The 17,834-nt window shown below is 35.8% G+C and overlaps 1 protein-coding gene across 1 annotated transcript; it reads right to left on the minus strand.

The window, feature by feature from the left end:
- Positions 1–3,955: 3,955 nt before the first annotated feature.
- On the minus strand, positions 3,956–4,873 carry LOC131629929 (uncharacterized). The gene has a single exon (XM_058900735.1). The coding sequence runs from the start codon at positions 4,871–4,873 to the stop codon at positions 3,956–3,958; it is 918 nt and encodes a 305-aa protein (XP_058756718.1).
- Positions 4,874–17,834: the final 12,961 nt, after the last annotated feature.

Genomic DNA, 17,834 nt, shown 5'->3' on the forward strand with positions numbered 1-17,834 from the left:
CAGATCAAAAAGTGAAGTTTTTGTCCGCATCCGTCTACACGGGCCGTGTTGATTCACACGGGTGCCCGTGTCGATCTTCTGACTCACGTGGTTTTGTGTTCTGCATCAGGCCCATCAACACGGGCCGTGTTGATTCACACGAGTGCGTGTGTTGATCCACTGACTTCAGCATTTTTCATGCATTCCTGAAGCTTTTGAACATGGGTCGTGTTGATTCACACGGGGGTCCGTGTTGACCTCCAGATTCTTCAAAAACTTTCATCTCTCAGTCTTCCAGAGTCCCCAAAGTCTGACCATTATTTCCTATGATCACACGCATCAACCTGAAACACTAACACTACCAAAGGAAGGCATAAAGAGGATCTTTTAACATAAACTCTAAACAAAATGCAATGCAATACCATAAATTAATAAACATGATAAACGTAACTTAAAAGCAATAACAACAACCAAATGTGTTACCGAAATGATGAATTTGTGCCGGATGAAAGACATAAACTTAATAGAAATGGTGACCGATCATTTAGTCAGACAGATTTGACATAATATTCATGTTATGCGTACCAAACAAAATTCTAAAAATAATGATATAATGATGATAATGAGTAGTAGTAACTAGTAACAAACCCGTGCATACGCACAGGTTCTGATTTGGTATGCGCATTTATTTAAATAAGATATTTATTTTAAATCAAAATCAAAATTTTTAGATTATAAATACTATTTTTTGTATATAAAAATATTTATATCAATAATAAAATTTTTCCCGTTTACAAATACTATTTATGTTTATGTGTCATTTAGAAAAATATATGGATCAATAGAAAATTTTCGTATATAAAAATATTTAAAGTAATAATAGATTTATTTCCTTATACCATTTTTAAATCAAAGTTTTTGGATCACAAATACCATTTTTCTTATATAAAAAAATTTAGATCATTAATAGATTTTTCCCATATACAAATATTATTTATGTTTAGGTATCGTTTACAAAAATATCTTAATCAATTGTAAATTTTGGTATATAAAAAGATTAAGATCAATAATAGTTTTTTTCCCGTATACCTTTTTTGAATAAATTTTTTTGGGATCATAAATACCATTTTTCATATATAAAAATATTTAGATCATTAATAGATTTTTCCCATATACAAATATTATTTACATTTACTTATCATTTTCATAAAAATATGAGTTTAAAGGAAGTGCACTGTTAGTGTAAAATTTTTTACACGGTCAGTGCATCACAACCCTTAAAAATAAATATTTTATATTTAATTTTAAATAAAAATCTAATTTTTACAAAATTTAACGGGTTGGATTTCACTGACAGTGTAAACCTGCTTTACACTGTCAGTGTATTTCCTTTAAATCCTAAAAATATTTAGATCAATAATAATTTTTTCCCGTATACCTTTTTTGAATAAAATTTTTGTGGATCATAAATACCATTGTTCGTATATAAAATTATTTAGATCAATAATAGATTTTTTCACATATACAAATATTATTTTTGTTTAGGTAACAATTACAAAAATATCTGAATTAATATAATTTGATACTAATAGAATTTGACTATAAATAATAGTAGTATGTTAAAATTGAATAAGTAATATATATATTTTTCCGTATATATATATATATATATATATATATATATATATATATATATATATATATATATTTATATATATATATATATATATATATATATACACACACACACACACACATTGATAACATATATTTATGAAATAAAATCAATAACAAATAATTTTTCTAATATTTAATTGTGCAAACATTATTTTAATTGTATAACCTTCATTTTTTTTGGGAAAAAAGGACTTTTATTAACAAAAAACAAGCAATACAAAGCGATCCGCAGATCCAGCTACCTAGCAAAGCAACAGCGACGAAATAGGAAACCTATTCTAGCATGAGACTAACAATATAAGGCTTGAAGGATTTACAATACCAACCCCGATAAACAATTTTGTTCTTAATCTCCTGAATAATGTGATTCCGGTCCGCTTTACCACCAAAGGATATGATGTTTCTATAGGCCCATATGCCATAAACCATTTATGCAAAAGCTAAACGTAATAGAGTGGCTCTCCAGCCTTTCTTTGTCCCATGAGTTATGCACCAACTGAGTTCATGCTGCCAACTAGTTAGAATGTGAACTATTTTTATCCACTTCAAAATTGTTGCCCACACAAAATTCAGCTCAGAACATTCAAAAAGCACCTGAGAAAGAGTTTCTTCATGGCTGCAAAAAATACAATCAGCATTAGTAATCATCCCAAACTTTAGTAATCTGTTTTTTGTGGCAAGTCTCTCATGGCAAGCTAACCATAGAATAAACCGAGCTCTCGGCCTGGTTGGGTTCTGCAAGAACAATTTGTACCAACTGACTGTAGAAGATTGACTTAGAGAATGATAAACATCATGCATCTTAAATCTCCCTTTACTATTCATATCTTCCCATAAGCTTTTATGAGATTCTATGTACTCCCTCTGCTCCAAGATTTTCCTTAGGATCCAGGTACTATTAGTTTTGATCTTTGCATCCTTAATGTCATTCTCCTTCAAGTAATAAGAATTAACCCACTTGATCCAAAGACTATCTCGCTTATTACACAAGTTCCAGAGGAGTTTAATTAAGGCACACTTAATTCCAAACCTCTAAGTTCACAAGATCGAGACCACCTTGATTTGCAGGTTTATACATATTAGCCCAAGCCACCAGACTTTTCCTGCTTCCCTCATCCGAAACTGTCCAAATAAAGGCTCTACAGATCGAAATAATTTTACGGATAACCATCTTCGGAGAAGGAATGACCATTAACCAATAATTAGCTATAGAAAAGGAGATACTCTTGACCAAATGGATCTGCTCTGCATAACTCAAGAGCTTAGCTGACTAATGCTTGATATCACCAACAATTTTATCAATTAAAGGCATATATTGGCATATTGTAAGTCTCTTACTCAACATAGGGATACCAAGGTACTTAAAAGGCAAGACACCTTTAGAGAAGCCATATTTATGAAGAATACTAACTTTGTCATCAGTAATAACATTACCAAAATACATCTTACTCTTAGTAGTGTTGATTTTCATACCTGTAGATTTGGAAAATTTTGAAAAGGACTGAAGCATAAGATCCATGGAGTTGAGATCCCCTCTAGAAAAGAGAAGAACATCGTCAGCGAACATTAAATTGGTCAATTGAAGTTTACCACATTTCGAGTGATGCTTAAATTCTGGATTGAGCTGCATTTGATGTAGAGATCTCTGAAGGTATTCCATGATAAGAGCAAAGAGATGGGGAGAAATGGGATCTCCTTGTCTAATACCACGTTTAGCCTGCATCACTTAAGAAATACTGCCATTGATATTAAATTTGTAGGATACAGTAGTAACAAGCTGCATAATCCAGTGAATAAACTTAGAGGGCAAGCCAATTTCCTGCATAATACTCCTTAACGCTTCCCACGAAACTATGTCATACGCTTTCTGCATGTCGAGCTGAACCATGCATCTAGGAGGGCCATTATTCCTATTATAACCTTTAATCAACTCAAAGGCTAGGAGGATATGGTTTTGAATTTTCTGGCCAGGAATAAAGGCTGCCTGATTAGGGCTTACTACCTTATCAATGACCTGACCCAATTTATTAGTCAGCATTCTAGATATAATTTTGCAAACAGTGAAGCAGACAGAAATTGGTTGAAAGTCTTTTATTGTCTTGGTTGTTTTACTTTTGAGAATAAGAGTGATAAGAGAACAATTAAAAGCTTTAGACATTTTACCATAGTCAGAGAACTCTTGAACAACAACAGTCAAATCATGTTTAATGATGTCCCAGCAATGCTTGAAAAATCTGGAATTGTACCCATCCAACCCAGGGGTAGACAAATCATGAATTCCTTTAAGAGCTTACAAAATTTATGCTTCACTAATAGGTTTTTCCATGTTACACCTCTGAGTCTTGGATATTTGTGCACCTCTCCTCATAGCACCTACATCAATACCTTGAAGCTCATCATCACTTTTGCCTATGAGAGTACCATAGAAGGCCATAATTTCTCTTTCAATATCAGTCTGAGAATTTAAAACTCCATCATCATCTTTTATTAACATTGTTAAAGCCTTGGAAGTGTGCTTGCCTTTAACTGCAGCATGAAAGAAAGCTGAATTACCATCTCCATCTTTCAACCACTTAAGCTTAGCCCTCTGTTTTAAAATAGATACTTCCACCTCTTGCCAATAAACAAGATTTTCAGTGTTGATTTTGGCTTCCTCAATCAGATTACTATTCATTCTATCATTGATCAGCTCAATTTGAATCCTCTCCAGCTTCTTTCTAGCCTGCACAATATTTTGAGTCGAAAGAGTGAGAGAATTATTCAATTTATACATAACCGGTTGAAGTCTCTTCATCTTGGACCAAAGAACATACATTGGTCTTCCTTCAAGGGGAAGGTTCCAATTAGCTTTGATAGTGTCCATAAATCCAGCAACTTTAGTGACACAATTAATAAATCTGAATCTCTTTTTATATCTAATATGATGTTGACTAGTAAGGAGCAATAATGCATGATCAGAAACTTGAGGAGGAAGAAACTTAAGAGTAGTGTTAAGATGATTCTGAAACCAATCAGCATTAGCTATCACTCTATCAATTTTGGAGTATATAGTCCCTACATGATGCTTATTAGACCAAGTATAATAATCACCATTACTCTCCATTTCAGATGAGCCTTTTGTATCCATGAAATTTGGCAGATCCAGGAATTCCTTCTCAATGACCATCTGACCTCCAATTCTATCTTGAGTCTTCAAAACATTATTGAAATCCCCCATGATCACCCAAGGGCCTTGAAGCTGCAGGTTACTTAAATCTTTCCACAAAAGCTTCCTCTGCTCAAGCTTATTCAGTGCATATATTGCAGTTAACCAGTACTATAATTTCCTCTGCAGATCATAAACACTACAATGAAGCATTTGACTAGTACAAGAGATTAATTGCACCTCCATATTATTAGGGTTCCATTGCACCCAAATCTTTCCATTAGCATGACAACTATAATTATCAGCAAACAGGCCCCCAATATGAAGTTTATTCCTTATGTTTATTGCTTGGCCTACTTTGAGTCTAGTTTCCAATAGGATATTGATATCAGTCCTAAGCTCTAAGAGACGGGAGCTTATCTCTTTGAGCTTACCAATTTTATTAAGCCCCCTAACAAAATACAGGATACAGGATATTCGCAGAATATTTTGTAATCCAATGTGGCGCATATTTAAAGGTCAAAAGAATAATTGAAGAATCAGATCAGAAGATTGAAGATTCAGGAAGAATCAGATCAGAAGAATGAAGATTCAATAGTTTCTAATTTAGGAGATAAATTAGGAAACTCATGATTAAAAGACCTTATTTATAGCAGAATATTTCTGCATATTTGTAACAGCAAGGAGTGCTGCGATTTGTACGCCCAAGTCCAATTGGGATCAGGTTATAAATAGAAAACTTTGTAACATAGTTTGATATAGAAAACCTTGTTTTAAACGATGTAGTCATTAAGGTTTCTATCGGTAGACCACCCAGGTTATGGGATGGCTACCTTGTCCTTCTCGAAAACTGTAGGTTGGAGAAGTGATTCTCCTCACTCGAAACCTGTAGGTAAGAGTTGAGTATTGTAATCTTGACTGAAGCTGTGAAGCAGGATCAAGTATTTGTTCATTGGTAATTGTGTAAATAGCTGTTGCAGGGTTGTAACAGTTAGGTATCACTAGGGAGTGAGCAGAGGTTCTTGTTAGAACAAGATTTGTTCTGATCAATATTCTTAGTTTTGATGATAACAATGTATATGAATTTTGTATAAGACAATGTGGTACTCTAATCCTATGCATTTTCCATTTCAGGAAATATATATAGAGTATGCACAAATCAGCGCTAAGAAGCTATGGCTCAAGAAGTTCAAGATTGCAACATAAGAACATGCTCTCGCAAGACATCAGAAGATGGTCAAGCAGAATCAGAACATGGTCTATTGAAGCATCAAAAGAACATGAGTTCAGAAGCAGAAGCACTGAAGTTCTTATGGTAACACGCTAGAAGCTCTTCAAGGTCAGAAGACAAGAAGATGCTCTGCACCAAGCTGTGTATTGACTCTGATTATTCAAACGTTGTATCTACAAATATAAGAATCAGAATCAAGTACAAGATGGCAGGCTACGTTGACTGACAAAAGGAACGTTAGAAGCTATTAAAGGCAAAGTCAGTAAAAGAAGGAAAAGCAAGGCTTGAGGTAGTTGACAAAAGAGTGAAACATTAAATGCAAAGCTGTACGACACACGCAACGCATTAAATGCTCCCAACGGTCATCTTATCAGATTGCCTATAAATATGAAGTTCTGATGAGAAGCAAAGGTTACAATACTTACGACGAAATCTGAACATACGCTAACAACTTGCTGATACTCTACTGAATCAAAAGCTCCCATACTTCATCTTCAACCTCACATAACTTGTAATATTTAGTGAGTGTTAAGCTTAGATCTTAAAAGAAATATCACAGTTGTGATTATAGCTTTATAAGAAGCAGATTGTACTCTTGTAATATTTATTTTACATTGATTTGTAAAAGGTTCCTAGAGTGATCAAGTTGTGATCAGTATACTCTAGAAGACTTAGAAGTTGTCTAAGTGTTGATTTCCTAGAGTGATCAACTTGTGATCAGTATACTCTAGAAGACTTAGAAGTTGTCTAAGTGTTGATTTCCTAGAGTGATCAACTTGTGATCAGTATACTCTAGAAGACTTAGAAGTTGTCTAAGTGGAAAACCATTGTAATCAAGATTGATTAGTGGATTAAATCCTCAGTTGAGGTAAATCACTCTAAGGGGGTGGACTGGAGTAGTTTCGTTAACAACGAACCAGGATAAAAATCATTGTGCGATTGTTTTTATCTTAAGAGTTTTTAAAGTCACACTTATTCAACCCCCCCCCCCCTTTCTAAGTGTTTTTCTATTCTTCAATTGGCATCAGAGCGCCGGTTCTAAGGTGCAAGCACTTAACCGTGTTAGAAAAGATTCAGGAAGAGAAAAGCACAAAGCTTAAATGGCCGGTGAAAAAGATACATCTACATCTGGCTCTGCTGAGCAATACAACAATGGAAATGGAAACAATGGCTACACTAGACCACCAGTATTCGATGGTGAAAACTTTGAATATTGGAAAGATAAACTGGAAAGTTACTTTCTTGGTTTAGGAAGTGACCTTTGGGACTTGCTTGTGGATGGTTACAAACATCCTCTAAATGCTGCTGGAGTAAAGTTATCCAGGAAAGATACGAGTGATGATCAGAAGAAGCAATTAAAAAATCATCACAAATCAAGGACAGTTCTGCTGAATGCTATCTCTCATTCTGAGTATGAAAAGATATCCAACAGAGAAACTGCCTATGATATCTATGAATCATTGAAAATGACTCATGAAGGAAACGCCCAAGTCAAGGAGACTAAAGCTCTTGCCTTGATCCAGAAATATGAAGCCTTCAAGATGGAGGATGATGAAAACATTGAAACAATGTTCTCAAGATTTCAAACTCTAACTGCTGGATTAAGAGTTCTTGACAAGGGATACACCAAAGCTGATCACGTCAAGAAGATAATCAGGAGCTTGCCCAGAAGATGGGGTCCGATGGTGACAACATTCAAAGTTGCCAAGAACTTGAATGAAGTATCTCTTGAAGAGTTGATCAATGCTCTGAGGAGTCATGAAATAGAGCTGGATGATAATGAACCTCAGAAGAAAGGTAAGTCTATTGCATTAAAATCTTTAAATAAAAAATGTACTAACGCATTTCAGGCTGAAGAAGAAGATTCTGAAGAGTCAAAATCAGAAGAAGAAGAAGAAGATGATGATGAACTGTCCATGATCTCCAGAAGGGTGAACCAACTCTAGAAGAGCAAACAAAGGAAGTTCAAGAACTTCAAAAGTTCTAAGAAGCCTGAAAGAGGTGAATCTTCTGGAATCAGAAGATCTGACAAGAAGAAGGTCACGTGCTTTGAATGCAAGGAGACAGGTCATTACAAAAATGAATGTCCAAAGCTTTAGAGGGAGAAGCCCAAGAAGAAGTTTCATAAGAAGAAAGGTCTTATGGCAACTTGGGATGATTCAGATTCATCAGAATCAGACTCTGAAGGCGAACAGGCAAACATTGCGCTGATGGCCATAGTCAATGATGGATCAGAATCTACATCAGAATCAGATTCTAAACAAGAGGTATTTTCTGAACTGTCTAGAGAAGAGTTAGTTTCTAGTCTAACAAAACTTCTTGAACTCAAGGCTCAGCTTAGTATCAAATACAAAAAGCTGAAAAAGCTATTTGAATCTGAAACTAAGAATCCTGAAGTAGAAAATTCTGATCTGAAGGAAAAAGTTTTAAAATTATCCAAAGATGTTGGAACTCCTTCTAGTTCTGAAAAGTCTACTCCAAGTCTGAACAATATTCTGAAAGAATATAACTTGAGCTTTAGAAAGTTCTTATCTAGAGGTATTGGAAGAAGTCAACTTGCCTCTATGATATATGCTGTTAGTGGAAACAAGCGAGTAGGCATAGGCTATGAGGGTGAAACCCCATACAAACTTGAATCTATGGATGATATGAAAATCTCATACAAGCCATTGTATGACCAATTCAAGTACGGCCACTCCAATGATATTAGGCTCACATCACATGCGAAAAGCTTTCACATAACACACACTAAGAAGCATGTGACACAACCTAGGAAGTATCATGTAACTCAAAATAGAGATTATCATAATGTTCCTCCTGTTATTTATCATGTTAAACCCAAGTTCAATCAAAACTTGAGGAAAACTAACAAGAAAGGACCCAAGAAAATATGGGTACCTAAGGCAAAGATTATTCCCGTGGCAAATATCCTTGGCAGCAAAGAAGAAAAAGGAAAGCATGTCATGGTACCTGGACTCTGGGTGCTCGCAACATATGACGGGAAAAAGGTCTATGTTCCAAGACCTGGTGCTTAAATCTGCAGGAGAAGTCAAGTTTGGAGGGAATCAGAAGGGCAAGATAATTGGCTCAGGAACCATAAGTACTGGTAACTCTCCTTCCATAACTAATGTACTTCTTGTAGATGGATTAGCTCATAACTTATTGTCCTAAGTCAATTAAGTGACAATGGTTATGACATAATCTTCAATCAAAAGTCCTGTAAGGCTGTAAGTCAGAAGGATGGCTCAATCCTTTTCACTGGCATGAGAAAGAACAACATTTACAAGATTGATCTGCAAGATCTTAAAGATCAAAAGGTTACTTGCCTTCTTTCTGTTGGTGAAGAGCAATGGGTCTGGCATAGAAGATTAGGCCATGCTAGTTTGAGAAAGATTTCTCAGATCAACAAGCTTAATCTGGTCAGAGGACTCCCGAATCTGAAATACAAATCAGATGCTCTTTGCGAAGCATGTCAGAAAGGGAAGTTCTCAAAACCTACGTTCAAATCTAAGAATGTTGTCTCTTTCTCAAGGCCATTAGAACTTCTGCACATTGATCTATTTGGACCAGTCAAAACAACATATGTCAGAGGGAAGAAATATGGATTAGTCATCGTAGATGATTATAGTCGATGGACATGGGTAAGGTTCTTGAAACACAAGGATGAGTCTCATTCAGTGTTCTTTGACTTCTGCACTCAGATCCAATCTGAGAAAGAGTGTAAAATCATAAAGGTCAGAAGTGATCATGGTGGCGAATTTGAGAATAGATTCTTTGAGGGTTACTTCAAAGAAAATGGTATTTCCCATGATTTCTCTTGCCCTAGAACTCCACAGAAAAATGGAGTTGTAGAGCGAAAGAATAGGACTCTACAAGAAATGGCTAGAACCATGATCAACGAGACCAATATGGATAAGCATTTCTAGGCAGAAGCAATAAACACTGCATGTTATATTCAGAATAGAATCTCTACCAAACCTATTCTCAATAAGACTCCTTATGAATTGTGGAAGAACAGAAAGCCCAACATTTCATATTTTCATCCTTTTGGATGTGTCTGTTATATTCTGAATACTAAAGATCATCTGAGTAAGTTTGATTCTAAGGCACAGAAGTGTTTCCTTCTTGGATATTCTGAACGCTCAAAAGGCTACAGAGTATACAATACTGAAATATTGATTGTTGAAGAATCAATCAATATCAGATTTGATGATAAGCTTGGTCTTGAAAAACCAAAGCGGTTTGAGAATTTTGTAGATTTAGATATTGATATATCAGAAGCTGAAGAACCTAGAAGCAAGGAGTCAGAAGATCAAGTTGCTACTTCTCTTGAAAATCTCAGAATTTCTAAAGAGCCAACTATAAGAAGATCCTCAAGACTCAATTCTGCTCATACAGAAGATGTTATCATTGGAAAGAAAGAAGATCCTATCAGAAAAAGATCTTTCCTGAAGAATATCAATACGGATCTAGGCTAAGAATGAGAAGTTCTAACTTACAGCAGAATCTATTTCAAAGCAAACACAGCTGTCACCAGCTATTCCAGAAGATGAACACGTGTTCACTCTAAAGGAACAAGCTTGCGTGCAGTTGATGAGACGCCGCCCTAGGTAACTGTGCGAATCATTTCTTTTGTCACGTTATCCCACCTAACGTCATTCTCATTTAATGCATTTGATTTTCTTGATTATGTAGCTGTTCTTTCTCATAATCTCATTGCATTATTTTTCAAATCCGTGTCTATTTAAACATCACACATCATATCATTTTCTCTTTTCACGCATTCATTCTCTCTTTTGTATGTATTTCTGCAATCTCTTCGCTATTTTCTCTAACCCTAAACCTAAACGCAAGAAGAATCCTAGTAATCTCAGTTCTGTGCAAATGGCTGCTTCTTCATCTCAATATGTTGGTTCCTCTTCTCAACAACAACAACAACAAGAAGAACAACAGATTATTCCTTTAATCACTTGTTCGATTCCTCGGGATGAGTTAGAAGTGATTTGTGAGTTGATGGTTGACGTTGATAATCTAGAAGAACATGGGTACCATATCAGAGATAATATGATCTTTCAAGAATGGTCTTCATTGTTTCTTGAATTTTGTGAACCAGTCTATCCTCACTTGGTAAAAGAGTTATGGGCTTATGCTTTCATCATTCCTAAAGCAATAGTGTCATTTGTTCATGGAAGATTCTTCTCTATCACTGAAGACACTTTAAGAATGATGTTTAATTTGAAAAAGCCTGTAGGTGCTTTTGAGTCTGATCGTAGAACAGAGTGGGAAGATGTCCTTGCTGAACTCTACCCAGATGTGACGAAAATAAAGAATGTCAAGGATTTGAAGAATATCTACAAAGTCTGGACAAAGATTCTTCTAGGTTGTTTCTATCACAGAAAATCAACCTGTTCACCAAACTTCATAAACAAAGACCAACAATATATCATGTATTGTATTGGTACTCAGAAGAAGGTTGATGCTCCTTACATCATCTTCAATCATATGTGGAATGCTGTAAGAGATACTAGAGATGAGAACAGAACTAAGAAAGGAAATGTTATTCCTTTTGGGAGAATCATTACCAATCTTCTGGTTCAAACCAAGACTGTTGAAGAACTGGAATCTATTGGAATCATCAAGGATCCTGTCACTATCACTGGAAGTATCTTGAATGCAAATACCTTGAGGAAGATGAATCTTATTCAAGCTGTTGGAAATGCTCCTCAACCTATTCCTGGAGTTAGGAACAGAAGAGGCCCTGTTCTAGCTAAGTTTCAAATGTTTTTCAGGAATGAACTACCAGAAGTTAAAATTCACTATCTTAATGTTCTCAGAGAATATGGTGGTATTGATGCTCCTACTGGAATAAGTAGCCAGAGGCTTTCTACTTCCAAGGCTGAAGTATCAGAAGTTATTCCAGAAGTTGTTCCAGAAGCTGCTTATCATCAGGAAAGAAGAACAAAGCGCAAGCTAGATCTTCCTTCTATAAGCCAAGAGAAGAGAAATCATGAAAAAGTTACTGAAGAAGATGTTGCTGTTGAAGTAAATGATGTTGTGGAAGTCGAAAATAAGAATGAAGAAAAAGAAGATGTTGTGAAAAGAAAGAAGCACAAGAAGTCTAAGAAAGAAAATAATGAGAAGAATGATGAGAAGGATTTTGAAAAGAAAAAGAAAAAGAAGAAGAAGATTGCTGAGGAGGCAAGGAAGATAGTTGTAGAAGCAACGGAAGAAGAAAAGCTGGAAGCTGCTAGAAGGAGAGAAGCTGCTCTAGCAAAGGTGAAGTCTGTGTATGAGAAGAAGAAGTGAAAGGCAAGTGAAGTTGTTTCTGAGAGGCCTCAGAAGAAGAGCACTTCAGGTATTCATATTTCTGAACCTAACTCTGTATCTAGTTTAAGTTCAAAATCTGTACCAACAGAAGTTCCTCTTACCTCTCAACCAGAAAATCAACTAGAAACAGCCCCAGCCGTATCACCTCAAAACACCAATGTTCTCACCCCTCCTTCTTCACCCAAAACAAATATTGCTTCTGACCACCCTATTGCTGAACCTATCCTTGAAATTCAACCCCTTCAAACTCTTTTTCCCCCTCAAACAAATATCTCCATTTCTCAACCTCCTCCTCATGCAACCTATTCCCCCATTGTTAACCCTGTTACCAACAATTCTTCTGCATCAGAAGTTAAAAGTTCTAATTCTTTAGAGGAACTTTTTCGAACCTGTAACTTCACGCCTAAACCTCGTCCTGACCCAGAAGTTGTTGTTTTGGACCATGAAGAAGAAGTAGAATTTGTGTTTTCTCTAGATAGAGAACCTCAACCCTATTTCTTTCTGAAACCAGATTCTGCTATCACCAGAATGAAATCCCGCCGAGAACTTCGTGTTGGTGTATGTTTTGAATTGTTAAAACTTAAGGTACAGACAGGTTTAGAGGCTTTGAAGGCAGCACATCATGCCAGGATGGATGAAGTTGCTATGAGAAATCTCTGGAGGATTTTCAGAAGAAAGATCAACTCAGAGTTTCTGAAGCTTCAGAAGGCTTGTGAAGCAGAAGCTCCAGGTCCTCTTGAAATTCTCAGGCCTTATGAAGAATTCTGGTTCAGCCCTCTCAGGTGCAGGCATTGCTTTGAAGAAAAAGTCTTTGTTGATGAGCTTGCAGAAGATCTTGAAGAAGAACAACCTCTTGCTATGGTTGTTGGAAGCCTCAGTTTCATGTTCTGACTGGAGACTTTCAGTCGTTATTCAACTGGCTTAGGGAGAATCCCTCTGAGAAAGCGCCAGATATGGCATACCCAGAAGTTAAATATCCTTCAGAACCTGCTGCTCCTACACCTCCAAGGAATTTGGATGAGATCCTTCTGGCTCTTCAAAATGAAGGTTCTGATATCCCTGCTCCCACATATGTTGAAGTTGATGCTGAGACTCAAGGTGCTGAGAATCATCAAGCTGAAGAACATCCTGCTCAGGAAAATCAAGATGATGTTCTCATGATTGATACTGTTGTTGAGAATCCTACAGCTTTGAATGATAGCTGTGAAGCTTCTTCTGATGAACCTTCTGTTCTGGCAAACACCATGAAGGCCCTTCAAAAGAATCAAGCTGATCTAGCTTCTCGTTTGGATAAGCATGAGGATGTTCACAAAGAGTTTCGATCGTTTATGAAGACGCAGACAGAAAGCACTTCTGAGATTCAAAACCTTCTGGCCAAAATAGTTTCTAAGTTAGGCTAGTTGTAGTGTGTCTTGGTCTTAGATGTTTTCTTGTTTCTTGCATCTGTTTCCTGCATCTGTTTTCAATCCCTTTTGTATCTTTTGATTAATTCTTGATGAATGAAATCATTATCTTCTCTCTATGTGTCTTTTATCATCTGAATCTATTAAATGCTTTTTGATGTTATGACAAAAAGGGGGAGAAACATGATAATTGATTTGGTTTACTATATCAGTTGTTGGGATTTAGTCTCAACATTTCTAACATTATTTGCAAGTTCCATGTCTTTGAGATTTTTTGCAGGATTGAAGATATTATGAAAAAGCTCAACATGAGAAGCAAATACATGGGAAGTGAAAATTCTATGGAAGCATGTCTTGGAAAATTGAAGCAAGCTTAGTGCTGTGAAGCTTCAAGATCAGAAGCAAGAAGAATGAATGTTCTGATATTCTCTTTGCAGAATATGCTCTAATACATTTTCTTCTCCTCTTTTGCTCTGATACATGTTCATTCTCACAAGAATGCTCTAATCATTTCATGCTCTGATTATTATCATCTAGTTTGCTATGAAACATTTCAGGATGTAAAGATGCTCTGATACATTCAACAATGTTCTGATACAAATCAAGTTCTGATACAAATCAAGCAAGCTATGATTCAAGAAGAAATTCAAAGCTCTGAAGCTGTCCTATGGAAGCAAGAAGCAGAAGCTCTGAATGTTCTAAAGATCTAAGCAAATTTGAACGTCTCGACTGAAATGAAAAATACTCAGGGAAGTCTTTTTATTCAAAAATCTTCTAGTATTTATTTCAGAGGGAGATTGTTAATCTCAGGGGGAGTCATATTCACACACTCTGATTATATGCTTATGCTATATCCGTGTAATTGTCCTTTAGTCATCTGATATTCTGATTGCAAATTCATATCAATTATATATGTTTTTGTCATCATCAAAAAGGGGTAGATTGTTAGAACAAGATTTGTTCTAATCAATATTCTTAGTTTTGATGATAACAATGTATATGAATGTATACGATAATGTGGTAGTCTAATCCTATGCATTTTCCATTTCAGGAAATATATATAGAGTATGCACAAATCAGCGCTAAGAAGCTATAGCTCAAGAAGTTCAAGATTGCAACATAAGAACTGCTCTCGCAAGACATCAGAAGATGGTCAAGCAGAATCAGAACATGGTCTATTGAAACATCAGAAGAACATGAGTTCAGAAACAGAAGCACTGAAGTTCTTATGGTATCACGCTAGAAGCATTTGACTAGTACAAGAGATTAATTGCACCTCCACATTATCAGGGTTCCATTGCACCCAAATCCTTCCATTAGCATGACAAATATAATTATCAGCAAACAGGCCCCCAGTATGAAGTTTATTCCTTATGTTTATTGCTTGGCCTACTTTGACTCTAGTTTCCAATAGGATATTGATATCAGCCCTAAGCTCTAAGAGACGGGAGCTTATCTCTTTGAGCTTACTAATTTTATTAAGCCCCCTAACAAAATACAGGATACAGGATATTCGCAGAATATTTTGTAATCCAATGTGGCGCATATTTAAAGGTAAAAAGAATAATTGAAGAATCAGATCAGAAGATTGAAGATTCAGGAAGAATCAGATCAGAAGATTGAATATTCAACAGTTTCTAATTTAGGAGATAAATTAGGAAACTCATGATTAAAAGACCTTATTTGTAGCAGAATATTTCTGCATATTTGTAACAGCAAGGAGTGCTGTGATATGTAAGCCCAAGTCCAATTGGGATCAGGTTATAAATAGGAAACTTTGTAACCTAGTTTGATATAGAAAACCTTGTTTTAAACGATGTAGTCATTAAGGTTTCTATCGGTAGACCACCCAGGTTATGGGATGGCTGCCTTGTCCTTCTTGAAAACTGTAGGTTAGAGAAGTGATTCTCCTCACTCGAAACCTGTAGGTAAGAGTTGAGTATTGTAATCTTGATTGAAGCTGTGAAGCAGGATTAAGTATTTGTTCATTGTTAAATGTGTAAATAGCTGTTGCAGGGTTGTAACAGTTAGGTATCACTAGGGAGTGAGCAGAGGTTCTTGTTAGAACAAGATTTGTTCTGATCAATATTCTTAGTTTTGATGATAACAATGTATATGAGTTTTGTATAGGACAATGTGGTATTCGAATCCTATGCATTTTCCATTTCAGGAAATATATATAGAGTATGAACAAATCAGCGCTAAGAAGCTATGGCTCAAGAAGTTCAAGATTGTAACATAAGAACATGCTCTCGCAAGACATCAGAAGATGGTCAAGCAGAATCAGAACATGGACTATTGAAGCATCTGAAGAACATGAGTTCAGAAGCAGAAGCACTGAAGTTCTTATGGTATCACGCTAGAAGCTCTTCAAGGTCAGAAGACAAGAAGATGTTTTGCTCCAAGCTGTGTGTTGACTCTGATTATTCAAACGTTGTATCTACAAATATAAGAATCAGAATCAAGTACAAGATGGCAGGCTACGCTGACTGACAAAAGGAACGTTAGAAGCTATTAAAGGCAAAGTCAGTAAAAGCAGGAAAAGCAAGGCTCGAGGTAGTTGACAAAAGAGTGAAACATTAAATGCAAAGCTGTATGACACACGGAACACATTAAATGCTCCCAACGGTCATCTTCTCAGATTGCCTATAAATATGAAGTTCTGATGAGAAGCAAAGGTTACAATACTTACGACGAAATCTGAACATACGCTAACAACTTGCTGAAACTCTACTGAATCAAAAGCTCCCATACTTCATCTTCAACCTCACATAACTTGTAATATTTAGTGAGTGTTAAGCTTAGATCTTAAGAGAAATATGACAGTTGTGATTATAGCTTTATAAGAAGCAAATTGTACTCTTGTAATATTTATTTTACATTGATTTGTAAAAGGTTCCTAGAGTGATCAAGTTGTGATCAGTATACTCTAGAAGACTTAGAAGTTGTCTAAGTGTTGATTTCCTAGAGTGATCAACTTGTGATCAGTATACTCTAGAAGACTTAGAAGTTGTCTAAGTGGAAAACCATTGTAATCAAGATGGATTAGTGGATTAAATCCTCAGTTGAGGTAAATCACTCTAAGGGGGTGGACTGGAGTAGTTTCGTTAACAACGAACCAGGATAAAAATCATTGTGCGATTGTTTTTATCTTAAGAGTTTTTAAAGTCACACTTATTCAAACCACCCCCCATTTCTAAGTGTTTTTCTATCCTTCAGTTCTCTTGTCTTGGATGGAGTTCTGAGATAAAGGTTGCATTGGGTAGTGACTAGGTAAACCAGAGGTTGTTTATCTGTAAACCAGAGGTTGTTTACATAAAATAGTACTACTGATAGTGAAATCTTCTTCCTGGCTTGGTAGCCCCCAGAGTAGGTAGTTAGACCGAACTGGGTTAACAATTAACTGTGTTATTTATCTTCTGCATTGTTCGTTCAGTTATGAATGTTATGACTTAGTTTATAACATCAGGTTCAGAAGTGTTAGCTGTTCCTAAACAGAACCATATAAAGATTATAATCTGGTTATGTCTGCTGAACATGTGTGATCCCAGGTCTCATTGACTCCTATTTAGGAGTAATTAATTAATGAGGGAAATTTCTATTCTTCCTATGCTACATTAGTAACAGATCAGATGTCTTGACATCGGGATAGACATTCGAGTCTGTCATACCAGAATTTTCATGGTCAATCACTCAAATATCGACTTTCGGTGGAAAAACGGTTAAGAAAAGTCAAAGAATGAATAAAATCAGGATTTTGACAAAAGTTACCAAAAATATAAAAAATCCAAAAATGGAAATTTTTTTGGCTCTTAAGAGTTTGATGAACAGTCCACTTCACCATCAGTTTACACGTGGCAAATGACATGTTTTGGAGAAATTTCCTACATCAAAGTTGTGCCTCTCATAGAGGAGAACAACTTTGTAGTTGGACACTTTTCCATTTGAAGCTTGGTTGAAGAGTTATTAAGGTCTGAAGTTGAGATTTTTCACTTGGATCAAGTCACAAGGCTAGGCAGATTTTAGGCCATACGTGAAGCATTTCATCGAACATGTGATGTACCATATGTGA

The sequence above is a fragment of the Vicia villosa genome, unplaced genomic scaffold, assembly GCF_029867415.1.
Source record: "Vicia villosa cultivar HV-30 ecotype Madison, WI unplaced genomic scaffold, Vvil1.0 ctg.000622F_1_1, whole genome shotgun sequence".
NCBI lineage: Eukaryota > Viridiplantae > Streptophyta > Magnoliopsida > Fabales > Fabaceae > Vicia > Vicia villosa.

Excerpts from the sequence above, each read along its gene's own strand:
- LOC131629929 (XM_058900735.1), bottom strand. The coding sequence starts at position 4,873 with ATGGGGGATTTCAATAATGTTTTGAAGACTCAAGATAGAATTGGAGGT.